The sequence below is a fragment of the Gymnogyps californianus genome, chromosome 16, assembly GCF_018139145.2.
Source record: "Gymnogyps californianus isolate 813 chromosome 16, ASM1813914v2, whole genome shotgun sequence".
Lineage (NCBI taxonomy): Eukaryota > Metazoa > Chordata > Aves > Accipitriformes > Cathartidae > Gymnogyps > Gymnogyps californianus.
In genome coordinates, this window is record NC_059486.1 from 13,527,262 (window position 1) to 13,554,688 (window position 27,427).

Genomic DNA, 27,427 nt, shown 5'->3' on the forward strand with positions numbered 1-27,427 from the left:
AGCTGTACCTGCGCTTAAATATTTTGCTGAAACAGGGCAAACATCTTTACTTAACACCTTAGCCACACAGGATCATCATTTTTGTTGACTTAATCTCTTAATTCATTCAACACCCTCTGAAATTATTACCCTAAATCAGTAAAGCAAAAGGCTTTGTATCAGTTTGTATTCACAAGAAAAGGCGTTCTAATATTTGAAAATCATGATGAACAGAGTCTTGGCAGCCTTGTTTCCCAATCTGCTTCAGAAAGCTCAGTTCTAAGCATGAGCAAGGACTTGCTAATCTGTTTGCCAACAGAGAGCAGTTTCAAAAAGGCAGCTGCAGTGCCTAACAGCTCTGACCTGTGCACCTTATACGCTGCAATGAGTCCACAAAACCAACAAAAATAGAACTGACATTCAAAAAAAATCTAAACAAAAATTGTGCGATTTTGTCAGATTTTTTTACCCTTCTGATTTCTGCAGTAGATAAACCAGATGTTTTGAGCTGCTCGCACTCCTTATGTAGGTTTTTAAATGCTTCCATCAGTTCTTCATACTATAAAATGAAATAAAAACCATGCAGAATGAGCTCTGTGTCTAAGGCTTTTCAGATCAACATGTTGCTTTACTACTAAGACAGTAAATATAGAAATAGAAATATGGTGAGAACAAGAATTAAAGGCATTTTTGCATCACAAAAGCTTGCCAACTCATAAAGCAAAAATAAAAAATCACAGTGAATTATCTTCCATTTGAAAGTACACTCAGAAGTGTCACAATTTCTTCAGTATTTTCACCTCTGCCCTTGTAATACATAGTGTATTTTCAAAACAGGAAGGTAAGATGTTATCTGAAAGGGACAATGCTGTATTAACAAATTATTCTCTCTTACTATAAATCTGTGTATATCACATATGTAAATTTATCAGCCAAAAAAGAAGAGCTTGATCTAACAACATGCTTGATCAAAGCATTGGGGCTTGAAACTATAGAGCACTGAGCTTCAATCCAGCAAAGCGGTCCAAGAGCACACCTGACTTAACATGTGAGAAATAGTTTTGACACATTGCATAATCATGCCCTCAGTATATTACAGAGATTGATATATGTAGTTTGGTAGTTAGAAAGAAGTAGACAGCGTGCTACTTCCACTCCAGTACATTGCCCACCAGTAATCTTAAACTGAGAGGCAGTGTGAAAGTCTGTGTGGGTAGAGAAATAACAGGGGACAGAAAGAGTTTAGAAATATGGATAGGAAATAAATTTAGATTCAAGTTGGAGAAATGCAAGCTGAGATATAAGGAAAGATAATCTCCACAGAAACAGCCATTCAGTGAGATGGAAAAATCTAAAAAGAGAATATCAAGTCATTTTTTACTTCCTGGAAAGAGCAATTGATATGAATGTTGAACACAAAATGGCAACGGCAAAGGCCAGTTCAAACAAAGGCATCATATCCCTGAGCAGTGAAGCAGCAATTCTATTCTATAAAACCCTGGGGAACGAGCATCTAGAATGCTCTGTTCATTTCTGGTTGTTTCAATATTAGGCACACACTGACAAGCTGGAATGAATTCAAAAATATAGCAATAAAATGGCTACTGAGAAGAAGATAAAATAATAGAGAAAGAGCTTGATTAAATGGCAAATAAACGTTTGATAAGGTATGCACACACTGGACAATGAAGAATGAGTTACAATAAGGTAGGAGTAAAAACGCAACTGGCCTGCATTATATCACTTATGCATTATAGCAGTTAAGTGCTTTAACAAATAATGAAATAGCAGGTAGTCTCTGAGCAACTGTATTCACGATTGCTGATGTCCAACAGCTTTCCTTTGTGTGGATTCTCTACCTCTTTCAAAAGGGGAGTTTAGTAAGTCTTTTCCTTATTGGGACACAAAATTTCAAGACCAATGGCAAGATTCAAACAAGGGCATAGCACAGTTTGCCAGATCATAATGAAGGGAAGGTTTCTCATTTTCACCAAATAAAAGCTGCAGCTACCCCATGTGCACCCGAAATAAGTGATACACTCAAATGACCAAAGAACACCCACGTTCCTATAGCGGAAAGAAAGATTCCTGGCACCTGGGGGCAACTCACTGAAGACTGGACAACTAGATTTATGCCTGAAGTTGATAACTTTTGAAATTATATACCGCAGCCAATCCAATGTCTAAATCACAACACAAATGGCAAGGTGGCAAGTGTTCCGAGTATCTTGTTTAAATAATTTACAAAAGTACATTTGAGCTTGATTCTATACACCCATAAAGCTTGACCATGTTCTAAGATTTCCTAACTCTCATATTTGAAATGTTTCTCTTAAAAGACACTATTGCAAGCCTGTATATCTAAATAATTTAGGCTAAATTCTTTAATTCATTAGTATCTAAATATTTGCATTGTAATGTTAAATTACGTTAAGGCAGTATATTACCCCAGCTTCTGTTTTGAATTAATCAGCTGAGTATTAGTTTAATAAGACGGTTATATTACTGTAATCCCAAAAAGGAACACATCTTACGTAATGGAAATAATGGAGCTGGATATTTATACATATTAAGACTGTAATATACTGAAAAAACATACAATCTGCATTCCTTTCTCTCTTTGCTACTTCTGCTTAGTTATTCCAAATTATAAATCCAATATTGATAGTGGTAACAAAAAAATAAAAGGCTTAGTCAAGCTTCAGTCAGGCTATACAGCTTTGCTGGTGCACAGTTAATAAATCAAGTTACCTGTTACAAACATTCAAAAACACTGTGATTTTGCAAGTCACTATACATAACAAAAGGCACAGAAAACTGGATAAAAATTAGGTAAATATGTACCTCAGATAATACAGATCTAAAAACATAACTTTGGTTCACTTCAAGCTTTACATTTCAAACCCACCCACTCTGACTATCTAAAATCAACATTTAATGCTCACAAAAGAAGTGGAAACATAATGAGTAGGAATGTCAGCCTGGGAAAAAGAAATTTTTTACTTATTCACCAAAAAAAATGGTTGAAGCAGAAGTGGAATAAGGCTAATACAAATATTAGGGGCTAAATACTATACAATCAGTTGACAATTAGGAGACATTGGCTTTTGGTCATAACATTTTCTGGACTAGTTTGAAGTGGTAATTTATGAAGTTAAAAATATCCATGTCATAGTTCATAGGAAAAAAAAAAAAAAAAGAAATAAAAATCTGTCTTGGCCAACATGGCTCTGAACATTATTTAGCACCCAGTGCTTAATGGGCTTAAAACCTTTTCATTCAATGCTACCTATTAATACACAATTTCAGGATTATTGGAAGAAAGGTGGTCAAGACATGTATTTCTTATTACGAATCTTTGCTCACCCTTGATTCCAACATGCTCTTAACATAACTCACGTGAACACACATCTCAACAGTAACTCCCTGATTCATTTATCCCTCCTCCTATTGGCAGTTTAATTAATTAACGTAAAATGTTGGCATTCATGAAAAATGGTACCTGTTTGTTGATGTCAGCCACAGTATCATCCTGTAGGAACTCCGCTGGCACTTCCAATTTTACTAAGAAACGTGCCAGGTAAGCTCTTTTCTTGAGTTCATTGGTCCTCTGAAGAAGCCAATGTAAGACAGGATGAATTACAGGTTTGCTTCCAGTAACTAACCCTTGGCGAAATGCACTCCTATATGAAAACAACAAAAAGAAAATACCAGTAAATCTCAAACTAAAGAACACTGGCTTGGAACAAACAATTTGCAATATTTTGACATTCCATCTCCACTTGCCTCATGATTTTCTTAATGCTGTTAAAAGAGAAAACAGTCATGATGCCAGTTTGCTGTTTGTGATCCTGATTCTGCTACCTTGAGACAGATAAAAACCCCGTAACACATCAAAAGGCTAAAGCCAGCAACAACGACTCTTCCTTTTCGGCGATATTCTTCGGGAATAAAGGCAACGTGGGAAGAGTGTGGGTTTTCTGGGTTATAACCTGGGGCAGGAGGGTGCAATCCAGCCTCGGACGGCTGGTCTGAAAGGGATGGGGAAGGGAGTGACCCTGCCAGTCATGCGGCACCCTCTCCTGGCTGGCTCCGCAATAGCAGCTGCTGCAGCAGGGCCCGAGGGGCAGCCTACACCTGCAGGTGCCTTCTGCTGGCATCCCCTATACCATAGTCTATAGGGACAAGGGAGGAGCTGTCTTCAAGGCGTTACACATACCCACTGGGATAGTCGAGGTCAAAAATACACACAACTACTGAATTAAAGGTCGTTACTGTATCAGCTGTAAAAGATGTTTTACTGTGATTTGTAGACAAAAAGATACTTACAAGTCTGATATACTTCCAGGAGGTTTGTATTTAAGGATACCAAGAAGACTCAACATTCTTTTAGCTGTTTGTTCCGGCAGCTCCTCTCTAATGTCAACAGCATGCTAAATAGTTTTAAAAAAATAAATTAATTATCCACTGTTTGTCCAAGTCACGTTAATTAACTAGCAACACTAAAAGAACTGACTTTATCCATTTATCACATCATATGTCAATGAAGTGAGATGCTCCACACAGAACATCCTTTTTATCACCAAACTTCAATTCCCTTCTAATAGATTTTTCTCCAACACGTGTATTCAGGTAAATTTATTCTGGGTATACATTCTCCCTCTCATCGATGCAGACAAACTGATTACTTCCACCAAGGAAGTGAGATATCCTAGGACACCAAGGCACACGTATCTGCGCCCCAAATGTATGAACGATCCCTTCTGATCTTACACACACTTTTGTAGCCTCAAAGGAGAGGGAGTCAATATCTGTTGCAACAGCTAAATCCTGAGGTTCAGTTCTTGATCAGTTCCTGCCCTGTGTATGTGTGCAAGACAGCCTGACTTTTGACTTAAGAACATAGTGGTTGTCAGTATGAACCAAGTTAAGATCTATATCCTGATTCCCAAGGAAAAATATAGAGTCATCAGCCTCTGGGGGACAGGGATTCAGTATCCCTGGCCCAAGAAACATTTCCTGGTTTGCCAAAAAGACACAGAGGTATAGACAGAAAAGATTCTTGCCAGGCACATTTATTTCCAGGAAGATTCATACAAGCTATTTTGGTAAACCAAACATGCCACAAGATTATACAGAGCCAGACCTAAATAAAAGCAAATTTCTGTGTCAAGCCCATTTAAGATGTTTGCAATTATGCAGGTCGGAGCGCCTCTGATTGCCTTCCTTACCTTTGGGTCAATCTCCCCCAGAACATCATTGAGCAGCTGCAACAGCTGCATTGACTCCAAGGAGTCAAACGTGATTAAATTGTAGTTCTTCCTGAAGGGCTCCTGATTGAGCTTCTCAACAATGAACTGGATTTGATCACTCATAATCGTGTCCTGGAAAAACCTCTGCAGAAAAGACAGAAGAGATATCACGAGGCCTCGGCAGGGAGAGGGAGATGGGGGCTGCCGGGAGCGTGGGTGAAGGCACCACCCCAGCGAGGCCCACGGCAGCCCAGAGGCGGTGAGCTGGCACCAGGCTCGGCGGGGCCCAGCCCGGCCGCCCCCTCAGCCCCGGGGCGGGGGGGGGGGGGGGGCCGCGGCCTACGAAGGAAGGTCCGGCCCCTCACAGAGACTGCAGGGGGAGGCGGCCGGGTCCCTACCGCCGGCCGGGCCCTACCGCCGGCCGGCCCGCCGGGGGCCGCCCCCGCTCGAACGGCAGCGCCCTGAGGCGACGGGGCGGCCTCGTCCTTCGCCCCCCGCGCGGGCCGCCCTGGCCCTCCCGCGCGCGCGCGCGCGCCTCCCGGTTACCCTGGTAACGGTTGCCAGGCCAGGGCGATGCGTCACTTCCGACGCTACCGCGCGCTTCTGCCAACGCGCCCGAGCGGCTGGAAACAGGCCCGAGGGAGGGGGCGTCTGCGCATGCGCAGAGCGGCGGCGGGGCTGAGCGGGGCGGGGGCGGTCTGTGGAGAGGCGCGGTCGCCCCGGCGGGACGGGACGGGACGGGACGGGACGAGGGGGAACGGAACGGGACGGGACGGGACGGGACGGGCTCTCCGGCGGAGGGCGGATCCTTGCCGTCTCCTCGCTTGTTTCGCTGCCCTCGCAGCCGGCTGCGGCCTGAGGGGAGGCAGCGCGGAGCAGACCGCACCGGGAGGCTTGCCGGCAGCGTCGCGGCCTGCCCTGGGCAGCCTTTCCCGCCGCGCTGCTTTGCCAGCCCGGTGGGGCTCTGGGAAGCTCAGCCTCCCCCCTTCCTGCCCCGAATTGGGCAGAAATGGGGATTTTTTTATCCCCAGCTCCTGGCCAGAGGGCAGCTGGTGGCGGTGCCGCAGCAGCGGGCCCTGCCTGCCGCCATGGTGTGAGGCAGCAGGGGCAGGGCAGCAGCGGCAGGGGCAGCAGCATCCCTAGACATCGGATGGGTTTAGCAGTAGGGTAGGGTCGATGCTGCTTTGCTGTGTGGGAAGCATGGCTGTGGTCCCTGTAGGTGATGCTGGGGTGTACGCGCCATAGGCCAAGTCTCTCGTGGGGCTTCTTCACAGCACAAGTGCTCTTGATGCAAGGAACGGCAGAAATAGGTTTGAGATTCACCCTTTAAAGTATATACTTAGCTTTGCGGTTTCTTAAGAGGGAGGCTGTTGTCGCATGTGTAGGAGATGTACAAACAGATTGATGCAGTTACCCAATTAAGATTTCTGGCAGTCTTTGACAGTATAAAGAGATGTCAGGTGTGGCTGATGTACGTATCAGGTGAATGGTTACTTCATTTCTTTGAAATGGAAAAATGCACAGAGGATCCTTGTGAAACAGGAATGCCAGTCCTGTGCTGAGGCTTCGTTAGGGGCAAATGGCAAACTTATGTCCTCAGGATTGAACATCAGTTGTCTGTGTGCCTCAAAGTAGCAAAAAATATGTAGTGCTAGCTATGCTAAATCTGCAATGAGGACAGGAGCTTCAAAAATACCAAAGAATCAAGAATAGACTATATATTAAAGTGAAACTAGTTCATGAAACAGGTTATCTCTCGATCTGAAAGTTTTTTGTTGCAGATCTTTCAAAACCCATGCTTAGATCTTAAATAGGTGGATTTTGGAGCCTCTGCTACTGCAATTAGCTTCTTGGATAGTCTTAGAATCCCATGTGAGTCCACAGATGATGGATTAAAATATGCAGTGAGTCACATTAAATTGGTGCCAATTGAAATGCACAGGTTGTAAATCACTGCAGAATTTGACTCAGTAAATAGCAATCATAAATGTAATACTTTGCAATTCTAAGCACTGCGTCTATCTGAGGTTAGCTCCTTTTTTCTTTCTGAGGAACAGAAAATGCTTCATAAAATACTAATTTACTGGCCTTCATGGGAAGCCTGAAAAGTGACACTGCATTGGTGTCCTAGCTTTTAACTGGCTAAACTAAGTTACAGAGAGGATGGACGGGTTACTTGTGATTGTGCATGAAAGCTGTGGTAGAGCCAGGAACATAATCCAAGTCTCCTGACTCCTGGATTTGAACTTTAAAACCAGATCATGTTTCCTTTGTGCTTTCAGTCGGTATACTGACCTTTAGGAATTGTATTTACCTACAAGTTCCCAGAAGAGATCTACTTTCCTTTGACATGCTTTCCTGGTATCGATTACACTTTTCTTCTGATTAGTATTTTGAGTATATAGAATACATAGAGAGAGCAAATGAAAAGGGTATTTCCTGTGGAGGCGCTGGGGGCCAGGTCTGCTCCCTGTAGACCACATTAATAGGTAATAGGAAGTGGTGGATGTGGGTCCACCACTTAATGCTAGAGAAACACTATTTCTGTAAATAGTGATACACGTCCTTTCTTCAGACCTCTGTGCAGAGGAGAGAGCGATTTTGCCCACAGTGCTGAGGATGGAGAGGGATCTGTGCTGGGCACAGTGGGATGGTGCTGCTCTGAGATTCTCCTTTACATCAGACTACTTCAGTCCCTGCACCTTCCAAGAAGCAAAGGACTGTTCCCCTCATCTCATGTCTCTGTAACATCAAAGAGGCAACAGATAAAGAAGAGGAAGGATGTCTGAAAACTTTAAAAAACGCCAAGATAAGAAGAAAAAAAGATGGTGAGATTGTTTCACTCTGTCATGGTGGAAAGCCATGAAGTCTGATTGTTCTGACTCTTGGGGAAGGAGACCTCCATGACCAAACATCATTGGAATTGGACTGGCTGAGCTCCGACTTGCTGACCCGTTTGAAAGCTCAAGTGATTGAAGGCAGGAGCAAAATCATACATTGGAGCCCAGTTCTATGGGACTTCCCAACTTGGGGAAAGCGTGGGGGATCCTGTGTCATCCTTAAAGTTGTATGGTTTCATGATCCTTTCTTCCAGCAGTTTTGTGCTATTTGTATGTGCAGCCCAAAGTAGCCATACTGCTACCCCAGGCTGCCTGATATTTACAGTCTGTAGTGGTGTCTGAATTTTCAAACTTACTGCTTAAAAAAAATTAAGGCTTAGCTCAGTGTCTTGACCTCTGTATCACAACAGAATCTTCACAGACATTAAAGAGATGATAGCTTTCAGTGCAGCCTTGGGTAAATATTACAGGAAGCAGCTGAGATATTTGCTTGACGCTTAACTTGTCTTAAGTTATCTTAGTTGGGGTGATGTGGTATCTGCATCAAGTCTTACAAAATCAAAGGCCAGTGTTCGTATATATTTGTTGTATAATTCTGGGGGCATTTTCCAAATTCCCAAGTTAGTTTGCAGGGAGAGTGATACAGGGTTTCAAGCAAAGTTTCCTAATGACATGAGAGTTACTGTAACAGTTCAGCCCTCTAGTTCCATCCAATTCTCTGGATAGGGCTTATGTTTTATATTGCTTGGGAAAGGCTTATGGAAGCTTCTTATTGAAAAGGCATCATGCAGAGGCAACGTGCGGAAAAAAGAGCATGGAGCCTGCAAATAAACTGTCCAGAGCTCTTTAGTTCTGCAGGCACGGCTTCATTACTCCCTCCTGACTTTCTCCTCCCTTTATAGCTACTGCTGTGTGGATGACTGCCTTGCAAAACTGTGAGAGAGCTCGACCATAGAGGCCAGCAAATCAGAGTGGAACGAAACCTGAGCAAATTGAAATCGTGCTCCACGGGCGAAGAGAGATCACCTTATATGGGAACATCATGGGCAAGAAGATGAATACGTCCGGCCGAGCTGCTGAGGTCAGATCCCAAACAGATGGAAGACGTTAATGTGAAAACAAGAGCATTCAGGAAGAGAAGACAACACTTACTTCTGCTTTGCTTATGCAATCTGAACCCTCCTGTTTGTCTCTTTTATTATAAATATTGTGTTATGTGTATGTACACATAGGTCTGACTGTGTTACATTAAAAAACAATTTCTTTGTGGCTCTTCTAGCACCTAAATGCATCCCAGGTCTGTTTCTGGTTCCCACTTGCAGCTTTTTTTGGATGTTATTATGTAGCAGGATTTTGCTTGGTGAAGTGTCACTAATACCAACCATAGCGGTATGGACTGTGGTCAGCAAAAGCCTGAGGAGCCATCACTGATGTCTCAAAAAATGAAGCCTGTTTGTGCAGAATGTAACTTGTTCCTGTGTGCTAAAGCATTTAAGACAATACCGACAGCCAAGAAGCACGTCTGGTTCTGAATGTTTTGTCATGACTACAGCCATAGGTAGCATCCTAGGTGATTTAAAATACTAAAGGATTGGAAGAAAAAGATTAGATCTGTGTTGTAGGGTTTGTATATTTTGTGCCTCTCTGTGGGTCTTCTATTGCAAGAGAGAGGACCCTGGTCCTTTTAATCTGGGTCTAATGGATTCTGATCCAAACTTCTTGTCTTTCAGACTCTGAGCCTGAGACTTACAGGTCCCACCTTGACAGCTCCGCATCTTTACAGCTCCACCTCCTGTGTTTACGGTGTCATATGGTGGCCTCACATCTGCTCCCTGACCCCCTGGACCAGATACAAATAGTTGGCTTGCAGCACACTGACCAGCTCTGGCTTCTGCATGGTTCTGTAGGAGTAGGAGAGGCAGCAGGCAAAGTATGTGCCTCTGCTGAGAGGAGTAGTGACTTTATCACTCCCTTTTAATCCCATGACCTGATACAAAACCAATCGAAGACCAAATAGGATGGTGTCCCGTGCAATGTGAGATAAGAAGCTGGAGATCTCTGTGGCCATTGGTGACCCAAAAGCTTGCTTTACCATTGCCCTGCGCCTTGCATGGCCATTGCCACCCCTGCGAAGTGGGTGTTGCATGCATCTGCCCAGTCCAGAAGTGCGTTACACCTTCTTTGTGCTGGTGCGAAGCTTTGGGTGGTGGAGAGCCGGGCCCAGAATGAGGTCAGCATGACGCTGGCTTCCACCCGTTTAGCCTCATCTCTACAGTTGTCCCAGCGTTACTTCAGACTCGCAAAATCTGGTAGTACTGAGGAGAGATGGTGCCACCAACAGAAGGTGACAAGAACAGTGCTGAGCAGTCAGCTCTAGAGCTCCAGGGTGAAATTTGGTGCTTTTTCTGTGAACAAACCAAAGGACGTGGCTCTTCAGGCAGTTCTTGATTCCATCAACTGCCGTTCTTTAAAAGGCCTGTGGTACCATTCTCATACAGGTTTGGGACTGTGCCTTTAAGTGGGGTGGTCTGGGAAGGATGCAGGGGTAGAAGACGACAGCACCAGGCAGCTGCAGTTTTCAAAAGCCAGTCCCTCACAGGAAGTGCTAGCGATGGGTGTACGTGGCTGGCTGGAGTGCCTGACTCAGTAGGACTCTCCGAAACACGTATGGATTCAGAGTGTTACACGTGGATGTGTGAAATGTGTCCTTTATATAACTGTTGCTCTGTCTATTTGGTAAGTGCCTGGTGACGGGATGCTGTGTTGTATGTGAGCAAATGTTTCTTGTATTGGGGGTTGTCTGGTTACAACTTGGCTTTCGGCACTCTGAGTTTTGTGGCAGCAAACAAGATCATTGATCTGGTGTTAGACCATTCTGGGAAGATGGATGTGGTTGTGGGAACTTTGTGGTGGGAGTGTGGCATAGGATGTTATCTAACAAGGTGGGGTTGCTTGGACAGAGTTAACTAAGCTTCCTCTAAAAAACACGCGCAGTTTTGTTTCTTGCCATGCTGTCTAGTTTTGTTTCTTGTCTGAAAAATCCAAAATAATTCCACCGAATAATCTCAGATTTACACCAGTGTTTCTGAGATTAGTCTGCTCTGTAGAGTCTCCTATTCAGGGTCAGATGAAGTGGCGAGTCACCCCTTACAGCAGATTTCAAGAACAATAAGATGTTTTAGGAATATGCAATAATTGATTGCCTCTAAAGGGCAGATTTTCCTCTTTGCTGCCAAACTAGGGCTGTTCTCAGTGATAAGTGTTTGCTGAACAAAGTCTGCCGAAGTTCATAAAGTTGGTTTCATTCTCATGGGAGGGCAGCAAGCCAAGACATTGAGTGCACTGATCCCAATCACACAAAGAATCGAGTCTGCAGGAAATTCAAGTTGCCTTACTAAGGTACTATACCCACCTACTGCTGCTCAGAGCTGGGTTCCCACTGCCAGTTTCCAACAACGTGGTTATCCCAAAGCACTGTTCTCCAGAAGGAAAAGGCTGAAATGCTATTATAATAGACGATATAAATAAAGGAGTGTAGATCAATTGCTTTGTATTTCTGTTCTTCAGATAGATACTATTTTATCCCTCTCCAGAACAGTCTGTTGTTAAACTGAAATGGTGCTAGCTCTTGTGGCTTGTTTTTTGAAGCAAACCTTTTATATCACTTTTATGTAGCGTGGAAGGTATCTTCTGAACATACAATAGTTTTTCAAAGTTGACGGTGCTTTTATGAGTTAGATGAGCTAGATGACTTTCCTGGCAGCTTAAAAACAGAGGCGTCCTTCCTTCTTTTATTAACACATTCAATTCATGAGAAAGTGAAAACATTAGGCCAAGGTTTTTGAAGCAATCGGCATGAGGCACAAAAATAGTCACTCTGGAAAGTTAAGGACTAAGTATTTTAAGCTTTCTTAAAAAAAAAAAGTAGAGAGGACACTACCATTTGTGACAGAAAAAGTCAAAGTCTAGGTACACAGCAACGCAGCATGGGTGAAAGTTTTTGGATGACTTTGGATCAAGCCCTGTTGCAGTTAATTGGTGTTTCACAAATGGCATCCGAAGGACCAGGATGTCACCTCGTGTTGTCTATATCATTTAGGATGGGAAAATAGAGATTCTCTTCCTGCATATATCAATTCATTTCTGACAAAGCCAAAAGCTGTGAAAGTGAAACCAAGGCAGACTTTGGTCCAGCCGATGCATGTGTCTCACACAAAAAGGCTCTCAATTACTTGAAAATGTCCATCTGACTTTTATCTTGCAGTGCATTTTGTCCAAGAATGATACAAAGAAGCTGACCCATTTTATTCTTATGGGCTTATTTGTCCTTTCTGCTTCATCTGGCCAGTTGTATAGTCATCGCTTACAGACTCTATCAGGAGATGGATGAAGTTAACAGCTCAGTTCGCACTAGTGTGAAGGGAGTGGCTTACACAAACAACAGGATCTGGGATACAGCAGAACACACTATACCAATGCAGGCAAGTCTTAATTTAATGTCAGTCCAGTATTCAACTTCCATCGATACATCTGGTTGCTTTCCTGACATGTCTCTATCCTACCATTCAGTGTGATTACTTTACATTGGAGACAGCAATGTTTAAAGCCAAATCTTCCCTTCCTCCCTTAATATAAGGAAAAAAATAATCCTCTTTTATGAGATTTCTGTGGTGCTATTTGTTACACAATTTTTACATAATCAATTTAGTATTTTGGTAATAGCAAAGCTAGGAACAGATTCACTCCAGTATAGCTGTACTAAACAGTGTAGTCTTATTACCAATTAATGCTAGTCTATCTTTCTTCGTTGTAATGCCAGTTTAAAAGAAAAAAATCAGTGCCTTCTTGCCTCTGGCTGCTCAGTCCTGCCCTGATGATGTCCCTGGCTTTTCCTCTTTGAGCCGGGTAGAATCTGAATGTCTGTCAGGGGGAGGTAGAGCAGGAACAGCCTTGTGGTCCTTCCAGGTGATGTTCTGGAATGACTGAGGTCTGAATCAAGTATGTGAAATTTCAGTCAGATTCATATTCTTTCCTCCACGTAGGCAGTAAAGTCTTTTTTTGTGATGACTAACACCATTAAGACAGAGAATCAGCTTGCGCAGAGGTGCCCTGAGGTAAATATGTTTTGTGATTTGTACTTAGGATGTACTGTCCTCGGAGCGGTCTGGTACAAGCAAATACTGTTGCTCTTTAAGTCTGTATCTCAGCAGATAACGTGCAAGATCTAGATTAATTGCTCCTTTTCTTTCTCGGGGAATCAGCTGGCAGTTGTGACTTTGCCTCGCACCAATGACTTTGCAGCCAAACCTATCTGCATCGCTTTCAGGAGGTGATGACGTTCAGGCCAGTGATTGCTGTCCAGCTTCTCTGGCATTGCTGCTGTTCTCGAGGAAAACCTGAAGGAATGGTGGAGCTACAGAATTGCTGTCAGCTTCTCTGCTAATACGGTGCTCTTACTATTACTGTTGCTCGTTCCTACATGTCCCCTTCCTTCCTTTCTGTAGGTCAAACCTGGTCGTCAGCTGCAGCTCTCCTCTTCATTTGGCTGGCCTAGAAGTGGGACCTTGCAGAGTAGTTCCCAAGTACAAGTTGACTTTCGCTGGCAGAATTATATGGGACTGTTAGTAAACAAAGAATTAAATAGTCCAGTATTAAATTTATTGTGCTTAATAGTATAGGAGAGAGTGTCAAAAATGGGAAAAGACATAAATAATAAAGGAGAATGTTATTGTAAGCAAAAAAAGGGCTTTTTTCTGGTTTTGCAGGTAGCCAAGCCTTTATCTCCTATAAGCCAAATAATTAGCAAGGGTTATACCTGCTCTGCATTGTTATTTTCTCTTATTATTTGATATTTTTATATTGAAGCTGAGTAAGACCTTTTACATAGGTGTGCAGAGGGAGATATTTATGTTGCTCTTTTATGTAATTTTTTTCCCAGTATCCCTTCGCCAAAGCTACCTGCTCTTCAGACAAGTCCTGTGAAAAAGGGAGTGTAGATATCCACAGTCATGGTGCATAAATGGCATTTTCAGATTGAAATATTTTTTTGTGGGTACTATCTTCTATTGCATTATTGACCAGTACAGCATGTGCAAGATCCAACTTGGAGAACTGCAGTAGAATGGTACAGAATCCTAAGAGATATCTGAAAACATATTTTCAAAACCACAAAACTGAGTTCTTAGCAGCTTGTGTGTGCCCTTACTAAAAGGAGAAACAGTGAGAGGGAGCAGAGGAAGGGGAGATGTGAAGAAGAGTACAGACTGGTGTGAATTAGGGCCGATCTCACAGTCACTCCCATTGAAGTCTGTGGCTGCTTAGCAAGTGGAGTGACTGCAGGATCTGTTCGAAGGGTCTGTAACGCCCCTACGATGGTTAGGGAGTTCTCAGAATAAGGCGGGGGACTTGTGTCCTTTATTTGGGACCAATTGTCCAGAAGGCATCATACTGTTTTCATCAGCTATGCGAGTTCTTTGTAGTGCTGAGATTCCCTGAATTTGGGCTGCTGGCTGGATTGTCACTTTCCCTGGTAAAGACTAAACGCCCACAGAAAATGCTGACCTTCCAGGAGTGCAGAAAGAATTAAGGTTTTCTGCCCACCTTTATATCCTTGTTTAATTTGCTCATGTTGTTGAATTAAACTTCTGACTGAAACAGTTGGTTTCTCAATTTATCCCAAGACTCAGATATGTAACTTCATATAAAACTGTGAAGGAAATTACTTCACCCTCAGCCCAAACAATGACAAGCACTGTTGACCCAAGCAAACAGCTAAATAAGGATTGATGAGGTGTGGCAGGACCATGGTTTGGGTAGTTCTTCCTACAGCTTCCTCCTATAGAAAGCTGCAACAATCTGAAATGTCAAGCTCCCTATCTTACATTTGAGGAGGAATCCACTGACATGTTGAAACTGTCTCTAATTGCCAAAAAACTCTTGTCTTTGCTGAGTAAGAGCTTGTTTCTCTACAGGAATTCGAACAGGAAGATGTCTGAATTATAATGCAACTGTTAAAACCTGTGAGGTCAGGGCATGGTGCCCTGTGGAATCCATGGAAAACCCTCCTGAGTAAGTGAAAGAGATATCTGCATTTTTTTTATGTCAAAAGAAGGATTTACTTTGACAAAGTAATGAAATTTTAGGATAATCCCTTTGCCTAGGCACATATAGATCTCATGTATGTAAAACAGCTATTATTTCCTTCATAGCCGTAATGTTAGCGCTCATTATAATATCTAAATAACTTCTAACAATCTGTCCTGCTGTATGATTCTGCAGTGAAGTCATAGCCTCCAGTTTGTATCATCATGCAGCTGCCATAGAAACAGTTTTAGATGTCACAGGCTCATCTTGAATTCGCTAGAGGCATTTGGCTCATTAATTCAAATGTCAAGGAAAATGCATCAACGTAAGATAGGTTTAATCAGTGACAGAAATAAAAAGATTCCTAACTTGGGGTTTTCTTCTGCAAGGCTTAGGGCTTTATGGTGTAGAAGTTCTTTATGGGTTCATTTATCACAGTGAGGTTGCTTCCCCCTCCCGGAGCAGTAGGGGTGGATTGGTTGTCTGTACTTTGTGCTTCAGGCTAGTGTTTGGAGATCCATCTCAGACTGAAGAACAGTCTCTCCATCCTTTCTAGGTAGATGATGAAGACCTCAATGCTGGCAATCTGTAATAGTGAGCTGAAGAAAACTCTAGGAAAAAGACTCCACGGAACACTGCTGCTGTGACCTAGAGAGTAGGATGGCGGGGCCTCGTAGCCATCTTTTTTTGTAACCCCATGACTGCACAGTGTTCCACGATGAAAATGTTCTATTTCTATTCTGTATCAGCCAAAGCATGAAAAAATTTTAGAAAAGATTTGATTTCAACTGAAATAATGGAAATTATACTCTAAGAGAGCAAATGATAATCAATTTTAGCTCCTCTCAACCAGCTTTGAAATATATGTGTAAGAAACTAGGTCAATTATCACTTTCATTAACTCATTGCTTTTAAAAGATACAAGCGTGATTCTATGTATATATCCCATCTTTTCCCTAATTCGAGGTTTTCTGCAGAGACTGAGCAGTTTTTCCACTGCCAGCTCCCCTCCAGAGCCCACAATGCCTCCTACAGCTCCTTCTGCTGAGTTTTTTTCAGCTCTTTAAAGGAGTTTCCATTCCCTTCTCCTGCGGACAGAGTTGTGATCTGAAAAAGGCTTTGTCCAACAACAGGAAGGCTGTAATTGTTCATACAGCATCCGGGAAAGATATGCATGAGCTTCCTGAGTTAATGAAATCCTAGAGGGTTTTTATAAAGTTTCAGTGACTGCCAGTCATTTTTAAATGTCACACTGCGTAGGCTCACTGCTGCGTATGCTACAGAGGGAATTTTGCTTTTAATTACATCGCACAGTTGACACATTCTGTCTTGTTTCCTAACCTTCCTCTAAAGTGCCGGTAGTCGGTCACTACCAGGGACCAAAAATAATGGATGAGAGGTTTGATCCAAACCTCTGATGTATAAAGTTCCTTCACAAGTTCCATTGGCAAGGAAAAAATGAGGAATCACTAGAAAGCAAAGCCGAGTGTTTATTTTCTACCAGAACGATACATAAGACCAAGGTCAGAGCCCAGGAAGCTTTGCCATCTGGTTGAGATACTGAGGTAGCAATGTTGGGCTTTGGTTACACCCATGATTGTCTTTATTGTCCAAATTCCTTTGAAAGGTAACTTTCATGAACTATACAGGAGGCCTCCTTTTCCTTCCCGTTAGTTATGGCATGAGCTGAACAAAGCCACTGCATGTTGGCAAGAAGATGCTTTTATTTTTGATCGTCCATTTCCGCCTGAGGCAGGGCACCGTTGTCAGATTAGCTGGCTGAAGGACGGGTGTTTACAACACTTTTTTCAGAAGAGCTTTGGATCAGATTCCAGATGCTTCCCAGTGGATGAATTATGGACAGTTTCACATTATAGGTTCATTCATTTTTAGTTCTTTAAAAATTAACATACGTTATTAGTGTCTTGACTATTATACAATGAAACTCATAGTGACTTTCGTGTCCAGGTAGCATCCACAAACATTAATTTGGTTTGCAATCAAGTCTTATTCATTGACTTGGTTTAGAAGACACTCATGAGAAGTCCCTCATGGAAGCTGCATGTCATCCAGCTAATGTGCTTCTTGTCATCACAGATCTCTGATGCAGAGGCATTGCTCAAAATACAACGATAGGAAAAACATTCCCTGCTTAGAAGCACTGTCCTTTATGTGGATGACTGCTTTGAAGACTGGGTTTCCCCCTTGGAATGGCTGTCTCAATGGAAATTAAAATATTCCTGGCTCATTCTTAAAATGGAACAATGCCAATATTCCAGTTCAGCATAGTCCCTATGCTAGACAAACAGTGCTAAAAATTTTATCTCTTACTTTCCTGTAGCCCTGGCAAGTCCTGGAATGTAGCAGAGGTTGTCTCACTCAGTCTAGGCCAAGGTTACCGAGCTGGCAACTTGTGGGAACATTCCTTCTTTCCTGCCACATTAGCTTCAGAGCAATCACTCTTTTGAGGAAGGGTCAGACTGGCAGCCTGCTTTCTTTCCATTGTGTTTGCATTCCACCTACATATTTAGTGACATTAAACCACTGTGACACAAACCACTGCGACGTAAACCACTGCAGGGGAGGTCCTCAAACCGGTATCTGCTAGGGAGGCAGGACAACCTTTGATGTGATTGACACCTGACTTCTAGAGATATCCTCTAGGATGGAGCGCATGGCTCATTCTTATATTCTTACTAGCTGGGCAGCTCTGGTGTAAATGGCCACCTCTCTGTGGGGACCAGCAGTGAAACTGCCAATTCATTGTGCAGAAATCATCAGCTGTCAAATGGTGTAATTTCTTACTACTATTCTATAGCAAGATTTATATGAGAAGTCTCCTGAGATCATATTTCAGCTGCATGTAGGGACTCCAGTTAGGCTTGGCCCACACAGACAAGTGCAATAGAGAGAGAAAAAGTTATACCTAAAACTAAGAAAACCACCTGTATCTTTCTTAATCCCCTGAGCCACCTAACTCCCTGCATTTCAATCTGTTATTCTTAGCAACATATTCCTCCTACTGACAGCTTTCCAGGTAATAATAAAGTAGCATAACATTAACTGATGTATTTAAGTAAAAGAAGTTACTTAATTGGAAGTTTCTTTTTTAGGCCTGCTGTTCTGAGGAGTTCTGAAGACTTCGCTGTGCTAATAAAGAACAACATTCACTTCCCCAAATTTAATTACACCATGTAAGTGCAAACATTCCTCAATGCTTTCTGAAGAGTCAGTAGTTGTGGTCTGAAAAAAAGATTGTATAAATTGGCACCTTCTTTACTCAAAAAGGCTATGCGTTCAGGGCTGTATCTCCCTGAGTGACAAATACCAAGTTTCTATAATTCTTTAGCCCTATTAATCCTTCAGGAACCAAGAGAAACAAGGAGAGCTTGGGAACAGAGCCTCCCAGCATAACTCTATTTCTCTCATGCACTGGACAACAGAATTGTTCATTCAGATAAACTGGTTTATCTTAGGGTAAAATCACTAAAATACAGCACAACAGATGTGCGATTCAAATTATAAGGTGAAAGTGTTTTGTTTACACAGGTAAAATTTTGCTAGTGATAATATCCAAAGAGTAAAGAATTCATCTTGATTTCCAGATCGCAGTTAGGGATATATAGATCTGGTAGCTACAAAACCAAAAGCTCATATACTTACAAACCAAGCGCATTTAACACAGGTTCTAGTAAGTGTGAAGTCCCTTACCTGTATCGGTAGCTGCTCCAGCTTGTTTTTAAATTTAAACAATTGTGTGTGTTCTTCACAGACTAAATGTTCCACCAAATTTAAATACTTCCTGCATATACAACAAGATAACTTCCCCGCTCTGTCCAATTTCCATCTGGGAGATATCCTTCAGGAAGCAAAAGAGAGTTTTTCTGAGGTGACAGTAAAGGTCTGTGATACCACTTTTTTTTCATGCTCAGTGTTAAAACATTTGCTTGATTCTCTTCCTGCATGTTTTGCTGTCTGCCATATAATGGAATTGTTCTAGGTTTAGAAACTGATTGTGTGAGAAGCAAAGTAACTCGAACTTTCAAGAATTAAATGTGCTTAACATCTCACAGGATGGGACCCCTGTGGACACAGCTGATATTACTTTGTTAGTATCGTAGCACGTAGACGCCCTTTTACAAAGCACGGAGCATTTAAGTAGGTCCTATACAAGGCTGTCACTTGTGGTCATCTTTTGATTCTACTCAAGCAGATCCTAAATCATGTTGCTGGGGGAATCATCCAAAAGTCAGACTGGCACAAATGGCAGCTTATATTCACAGTCAAAAAGCACTTATTTTTGCCATTACATTTTCACTCTGTTCTTTAGGGTATTGAGCCAAATGCTCTTAACACAGTATCCAGCCATACCTCTAGAAAGTCAATATTAACAGATGGGTAGAATAGAAGTAGAGACAAAGTGTCCTGCCCAGAGTCATGAACTGAGCCACGTTTATTGATTCTCAGCCTGGCACAGTGCACTCAAGATGAAACATTTGGACTGGGTGCCTCCAAAACTTAGGCTTGCACTCAGGCTTTTAGTTTGAGCCTATACATAGTTTAAAGCAACGAAACGACCATCACAGTCTATCAGCTACATCCACACTTGTGCCACTACGATGAACAGAAACCGACAGAAGATAGGAATGAATGGTAGCTTCTAGCTCACGTAACTAAGTCACTTCCATAGAAGACTGCTTGATTGGCAAATGTTGCTTATGAGTTAGCGTGTCTGCCAATGTGTCCCTGCCAATGGCATCCCTCAAGTCTCCGCCGACTTTAACAGCAGTTTAGCACAGGCAGCAATCACAGCGCTAGTCCCTAAGCTTACCGTGTCTGTTTCTAGGGAGGAATCATTGCCATTGAGATTAACTGGGACTGTAACTTGGACAGTTGGTTTTACGACTGCAGTCCGAAGTATGGTTTCCGCCACCTTGATGACAAAAAAATACAGCCTGAATTCCACTTCAGGTAAAAAAAGTTATATGAAGCAAGTAGCATGTTTTCTGAGTTGAAGCAAAGATGTGATGAGGTGTGGGGAATGATGACTTGGAATGACAAGATGTTTGGTTCTCCTTCTTCACTCTTGTAGTCATGTCTTTAACCTGCAGTTACTGCAGTTGTATAGATGTATCATCATGGTCATCTTCCAAATGAGCATGCTTGTATTGCAGGAGATTTTATTTCTGTGTCGAAAGGCCTAGAAATTTCCAACTAGTATTCTGGGAGCGAACAGAGAGAATAGTTTGGGCAGATTTCACCATATGGCAATTGAGGCTTGAAACTACCTAAACTTGTGAGTTTCCCAAGGCAATTAACACAAATAAAATAACGAAGTGTTTTTCTTCCATCTGGGTAACCCCACAGTTCACTGAATCAAGATTTATTCAAAAGCAAATTAGAACTTTTGGTTCTGTGTGCATATAGCAGATTTATGAGAAGTTTTGACAAAAAATCTTGACATGACTCCAGTTCTAAATAGTTACACAATGCATTTATCAAATGCTTATCAGCATGTTTAAAACTAAAGTTGTCCCTCAGATCTAGGTCAAAACTCTTGTGTAACAACACTCTTTTTTTGACTCACGGCATGATTATTATTACATTATGGGTTTTCATACATTTGTGATGATAACATGAGTGCCATAACTGTCTAGGATCTGCCAGTGTATTCCAAAGCTGCATTGTGCTGGAGCTGTGCAAACAAAGAACAAATAGGCATTCCCTCTGACCTGGCAACCACAGACAGGAGGTGGGGGAGATCACAAGGAAAAAGCAAGACAGTGCTGAGGCTGAGGCCAGCAACCTTTCTGTTGAATACATTTTTGTAGGCAAAGCAGTTTCTGAGAAGGCTTTTGGAACAAGACAGTAGAGGAGTTTTGAGGAGTTTAGTATCAGATTAACAGCTGGGGTCAAAATGCCAAGAATAGGTTTGCCCAAAATTTGTTATCTTTTAAGCATCAAAATACCAGTCTGTAGCAAGATTATTTTGCTGCAGTTCAGCTGAAGTCTCTGCTGCAAGAAGTGAGCCTTGTCTGAGAACATTGGCTGCTGGGAGAGTGTGCATGATGCCAGACCGTATCCTGGTGGCCTGACTCTGTGTCTGGTAATCAAGGGGTTTATTGGCAAAGAAATGCCATTCCCTAATGCCTCCAAAATTAAAAAAGAGGAGCAGAGTAGTTCAGTGCAGCAATTTAAAAAGCAAAGTCAGTGAAAGTTGAAAAGCAGTGAATAGAGTGAGCATAATACTATTTAAAACAAGCATGGATGTTTTGGTGAAGAACATGCAGAAAGCCTGCCACACTGTTGAGCTGGTGTATGCCAACTTGTATAAACAGAGCTGCTGATTTCAGTAGAACTACCCAAGTGAGTAAGGAGGGGAGAGCTAGAAATGACCCTACAATTAATGTATTTCAAGAAAACTTTTTTGACAGCAGTGACATGTCATAAGAATGTAAAATATTATATCAGAGGTCCATCCAGCCCAGTGTCCTAAAGCTAACAAAGACCAATAGCAGGAGATAATTTGGGAAAAGAGCATAAGAAACAGGGCACATATAGAATGCTTCTTCCCCTGCAGTCTAGCTGTCCTAGAAGTCAGGAAGGCTACTTTGGGCAGCTTACAGCCTCTGTCTGCATGGAGCCCTATTGATTTCATCTCAGTTCCAAAGGGAATTTTGTGATAGACTTAAATGGAAACAGGCTTTAGCCTTCCAAAAGAAAAGAACTGTTTGAGGTGCAAGGGACCAAAGCTTCAGCCAGTGATCAAGAAAGCTCTTAACAGGTCAGCTCTGAGCACAAAGCTGTTACAGAGGAGAAGGCTTCTATGCCATCAGCAGCAGATGGGAACTAAGATCTACCCTGAGGGCTAGAGAAAACCTCTGATCCTGGAAAGAGTTAGGAAAACTTCCAAATAAAACCTAACAACTGACCTGCAGGCTTCAGAGGCTAAGAGCTGGCCAATAAAACGTGTCTTGGCCACAGACTGTGGAACCGTTCAGCACAGGAAAAAGGGCATTTCATGTCTGTGCAAGCAAGGAGAAAGCAGAACACGTTACAATGTGTTTTTCTGAGTGACTCACTGCCTTCAGAGAATACAAATCAGATCGCAGTGAATGGGAAGCAAATGATCGCGTGATCTAGGGAACTCTGATTAAAAGCACTCTGAAAGTCTGCCAAACTTAGCTTGCAGTAGGATGTGCAGGAGAGAGTGGAATCAAGTAAAAGCTTGCTCTGGGCTGGTTTGTTAGCATCAAGATGGCAAAGCAGAGCAGCAGGGACTGAACCCAAAGAGAAAGGAAAGGAGGAAAATGTATTTTTCTTTAGATGTCTCTATCGTCTGAATGAGTACCTGGAGATGTTAGAAAGCCGAGGGCTAAGCTGACGGCATTTACAGCAGACATATCCTCTTAAACAGTTTACTCTTTTGGTACTTGAACAGGCAACCAACTATAAAACAAATTTGGATTAGCAATGACAGAGTGATCTGTGAGTATTTGCCGCTCCTGGAACTGACTTTCTGTCCCTTGGGCTAAGCAAATTCCCATTCAATTATTAATCTAAATGAAGGAGAACGGGACTTAGAGATCACTCAAGTAAACCAGTCAAGAGCAATACAGCACTTTAAGTCCTGACAGCATGTCTGAGGCAGAAGACATATGGGTGTTGTTATCAGAGGTTGGCTATCAGTACCATTGTGTGTTTTAATATGTCTTTCAGTTTAATGTAATGATTTTGTCTGTACTGCCAGCTTTTCATTGTCAGATTTAAAAAGATCTCTTTGTTCCGTGCTCTGCGACTGCTTATTGATCCATAAGCTGATGTGAGCTGTGCATCAGGAGGGTCATGTTCTTGACAGAATAAGAAACTGGAAGTTAGTAAAGGCTCACATGATTCTTGCCACTCTCTACTGATCGAAGAATGGAAAATGGCTGATATCCAGCATGCTGAAGTGTGCTCAGGAGTTCAGAGTTGGTCTTGGATAACATGATATTAAAGCCTTCAGAGCATGGGCACTCTTGTCATTGCCAGCTCCTCACGTATCCTTGCTGGGGTTTTCTATCATCTGCTTTACCTGTGATTGAACTTCTTTCTGCAGCTTCAGGTTCCAATTTGAGACAGCAAAACACTTGTTGGACATCAGTTGGATTTTTAATTTGTCTAAATCTCTATATATGTATTAATTTAGTTTAGACTGCCAGGTCAGATGCTGGGCAAAATACTGTTCATCAAGCTGGCCTCAGCACCTTCATTTCAGAAAGCTGAAAGGGCTGGAGGAAGAAGGGAGAAGAAACTATGCCTCTTTTTGTGTTCTGCAGCCTCATGACATTATATCCCCCAGGGACGCTGCACACATCTGCATTTACTCTTTTGCAGCTATGCAAGGTCCTACAAGCTACCACATGGGAAGGAGCAGAGAACCCTTTTCAAAGTCTATGGAATACGGTTTGATGTCCTTGTCTTCGGCGCAGTAAATGCAATTCTTTTTCCTTGTGGAGGGAGAAGAAAGCTTGCCATTTCCTTAGCCCCACTTCTGCCATATACCCCTCTCCTCTCTCCTGTCCATCATTCTGCGATGGAAGTCATGTCAGATCAGTAGATCTAAACTGAACTGAGCAGCGTAGGACAGCAAAGCTGAGGAGGAAATGGCAGGGCTGGGAGAGAGGCAGGATTGCTGTTTAAGACTGAGACAATAACAGGTATCATCATGACATGATGTTATTGTCATGAACCCCGTGTGTCACCACTGTTTCCCTCTCAAGTTGTTTATTCTCCCCTGCAAAGTGTCTGAGATTGTCTATGAAATTTTGGGATTGATTGAATTGTAAAGAGACAAAGATACATTGTGAAGAGACAAAAAGAGAAAAGCCATAAGTTGAATGAATGGTAACAGATCTTGCCTCCCAGTTAATCTTTTCTGCTTTCTTTAAGGGTAGAAAATTTAACAGCATTGAACTCATTAAAAACATTGGGTCCATGATCTCCTATTTTGGTTTGGTGAGAGACTTGTTTTTTGTGTTAATAAAAGGAGTTCTGGAGATACAGTCTCATTAAGAAAGTGGAATCACTACTTGCTTTTTTTTCACCTGCAGGTTGTGAGTGCCATTGAAATTGCTATTTGTGTAGGTAATCGCTCCAGCTGTGGCAAATCGCCACTCTACAAAATTTACAACAGGAAGAAGTATGAGACTGTGCTGAATCCAAGACAGGTAAAGAATGTAAATTGCTGCTCTGTGGATACAAAAATGCAGCTGATCCAGAAAGCTTCCACAGAGCTGTGCACGGCATGTGCTGCATGAGTGCGGTGGGCTCTACCCACAACCTTGGCATGGCAGAGTCACACCAGCTCTATGGTGGAAACCTGCAGGGAATAGTGATCCTTCAAAACAGCAGAAGAATGTCATGAAAGGGTTGTCCATGAAGAGGGCATTGCTCAAAGCCTCTTCCCTACCAACTTCAGTTGCCTCTTCCTCTTTTTCAAGACATTAATGGTTATTTCACTAGGCTGCCTCTACTAATCCCCCAGCATCTTAGACATGTATTTTTAAAGAGGATTGAAGAGGAGAGTACCTAAAGGCCCTGCACAAGCACACTCCTACAGTTAGTTCCATACCATCTCTTCCTGTTCCCTCTGTCCCCGCAGCTCCCCATGTCCTTGCTATCCTGGATACTGGAAATGTGGGCCCTTGCAACATGCAGTTGCAGGGGATTGTTATTGGAGTACAGGCTGCAGAACCCAGGCCCTGAGGTCAGATGTATGTTGTGTTTGTCTCCAGTTCTCCAAGTAACTACTCCAGCTGACAATGCTCATTTCTTCTGCTGCACAGGTAATGTATGTGTCCTAGGTTGATGAGCCACATGTCGCCTTGATAAAGAAGCCTCTGAAAACAAGCTTGCAGCATGCTCAAGGCAGCATTGCTGAGGTAAAGACAGACACTTAACCTTTGAGATCCTCCCTTCAGAAGGGAGAACTGAGGAATGTCATTCCAAACTGATTTGGGTTGCCGCCACTCCCGCCCCCCATATTTCCAGATTAGATTCTGAGGGGCTAAAGCTAGATTCCTATTGTCCGCTTCAAGTTAATAGGGCCTGTGACCAGAGGATGTATTTTCTAGAGTCAGCTAAAAATTGCTGCTTTCCTGTGGTGGGTATGTGCCAGCGGGAGTGCGATGGTGTTGAAACAACTTGCGAGGTGTCGATTCGATTTCGCTAGGGTGGGCGTTGGCAACACAGAAAGACAATCCTCCTCCAGATCTGCTGATCTATCATCATTATCCCTATTGTGCTGTGTCAAATGAAAAACCCAATGGTGAGGATAACTGTTGTAAATTCTCTCTGCAGTTGGATGAAGCAGCAAATGCTGTTTTCTTTAATTTATCTTGGGAATTGTTGTTGCAGAGCCACCCTGTGAAATTCTGTGATGCTGGCAGCTGCTGCACCAGCGAGTCCAACAAGAACCATGATAATGAAGAACACGAGCTGGGGCAACCTCTCAGCCAAGGGGCCTCTTCCCCAGACTGCCAAAAGTGGTGCTGCTGTGGCAAATGCCAGCCAACACCGAAGTACCATGACCAGCTCTGCTGCTGAAGGAAAAAAGGGCAGTGCATCACAACCTCCCATTGGTTTCAGCGGCTGGTGCTGTCCAGTCACACCCCGAAGAAAGCCCTTCTCTACAAAGACGCCTTTCTGGACTTGACGGATGGCAATATCAACAACCAGCTGCGTCACCTTGCTTACAAGCAATATGTTCACCGGCGCTTTGGCTCTTTTGATCTGGAAGACAGAGCCGTCATCCCAAGCTGCTGCAGGTGGAAAATTAGAGATACTTATCCCAAAGCAAGTCAACAACTATACTGGTTTTAAGATGGAATAAGGATGTAGCACAACTGGAGCTCGCACTGTGACTCACCTTGGACATGTGTTTTCTTTCACGGACCTTTTAAAAAAAAAAAGAGAAGAAAGCGTGTGACGTCCCAAAATCTTCTGTAGTACAGCTCAATTCTTGTATACTGTCTTTGAAGAGGCACAGCTGCCTACTGCTTAGCATAGAGGAACAAATAACTTGAGTTAAAGTGTTTGCTTCTGCCTTTGCTTCATTCTGTGAGTCACCCCACACGGTTTGGAAATGTAGGCTCTGGGGTGAATTCTTAGGGCTACATTTTAGCGGGAGGTTCCAGGCCTTTGCACTGGTGCGTACCAGAATCCCAGCTGAGTCAGGAGATGACCAGCACCCTGAAAATAAGATGGAGTCAAGAGTCATCTCAAAGCATGACCCCTGAAGGAAGGAAGTCCAAAAGAGATATCACTTGAAAACGTGGTCCTGAGCATTTTTCTCCCCCAGCCTCACCAGCTTTCTGCAGCCCTGGATCAAGAGGCTCTAGAAAGAGGCCACCGAGCATGTAGTTTCATAACTCGCCGTTGAAGGCCTCACAGATTAAACAGGCTCATTTTAGATGATTTCAGTGACACAGACAAAGCATTTCCTGAAGAGCCCAGCTGCTCTCTTTGTATTACTTCTTTTAGCTTGAACTCAGGAACTACAATGAAAAGTACTTTTACCATCTTTGTGTAATATTTTCGGGCATTTCATTCATACTCATTGAAATTGTAATGTTGGACTTTGGCTTCCTGTTTGCTCTTAGCTTCAAACAGGCCTTGCCTCCTACACCTCCTCCTACTGAACTTGGCACAGTGCGAGTTGCTTTGTGCTATGATGCATAAGGCCAGAGTATAGCTGAGGAGCAGCAAATTCAGGGTAGATTAATCTGTGCTCCAACACCTTTTCAGTTCTTTCTTTTTGTTATACTTGGACATGTTCTGGTTTTGTAGAAACAAGGTGAGAAGGATTGTAACATGTATATTCTGCACTCCTTTCAACTAAGCTTTGTTCTTTCTGAGCTAACCCAGCAGTTTGCCATTTCCATTTCCCACATATTTTAAGGTATATTGCGGCAGGTTATGCCAGCTGTATTTATATCTTCAGTTGTAATATGCATTAATTGTATTAACAGTCATATTGCAGCATCTTATATATCTAGAGTGGGAAAACATTACAGTTGGCATTAATGCATTCCTGTTCTGACACATGAACTGACTTTCCTTTTGGAAAGAATTACGCTGAATATTCACTTAAGACTGTGATTTTAGTCTCCTTTCACATTTGTATATATGTTCTTCCTTATCCTCTCCCCCCTTTTTTTGGACCTTTCAGTTTTGACTGTTTTTGTAATAAATAGAGCGGTTTACTAACCTATAGCTGACTCAGTCTCTTTA

The 27,427-nt window shown here is 42.7% G+C and overlaps 2 protein-coding genes across 2 annotated transcripts in view; one reads left to right on the forward strand and one right to left on the reverse strand.

Moving 5' to 3' along the window:
• Positions 1 to 5,420, reverse strand: part of IFT81 (intraflagellar transport 81) — a 43,142-nt gene extending 37,722 nt beyond the window's left edge. Inside the window, exons 1-4 of the mRNA XM_050906533.1 lie at positions 5,211 to 5,420; positions 4,309 to 4,412; positions 3,482 to 3,662; positions 449 to 538 (exon numbers count right to left, since the gene is read on the reverse strand). Of these exons, the coding sequence (XP_050762490.1) occupies positions 449 to 538; positions 3,482 to 3,662; positions 4,309 to 4,412; positions 5,211 to 5,354 (519 nt within the window). The 5' untranslated portion in view covers positions 5,355 to 5,420. The remainder of the gene's footprint in view (positions 1 to 448; positions 539 to 3,481; positions 3,663 to 4,308; positions 4,413 to 5,210) is intronic.
• A 4,976-nt stretch (positions 5,421 to 10,396) lies between these two features.
• Positions 10,397 to 26,027, forward strand: P2RX7 (purinergic receptor P2X 7). The gene is given in 15 exon segments (XM_050906896.1): positions 10,397 to 10,467; positions 12,420 to 12,556; positions 13,118 to 13,185; positions 14,010 to 14,082; positions 15,043 to 15,139; positions 18,268 to 18,348; positions 18,927 to 18,991; positions 18,994 to 19,055; positions 20,001 to 20,125; positions 23,531 to 23,624; positions 24,086 to 24,151; positions 24,247 to 24,363; positions 24,982 to 25,077; positions 25,553 to 25,996; positions 25,998 to 26,027. Coding segments are annotated over 15 exon segments (1,626 nt in total).
• The last annotated feature ends 1,400 nt before the right edge of the window (positions 26,028 to 27,427 follow it).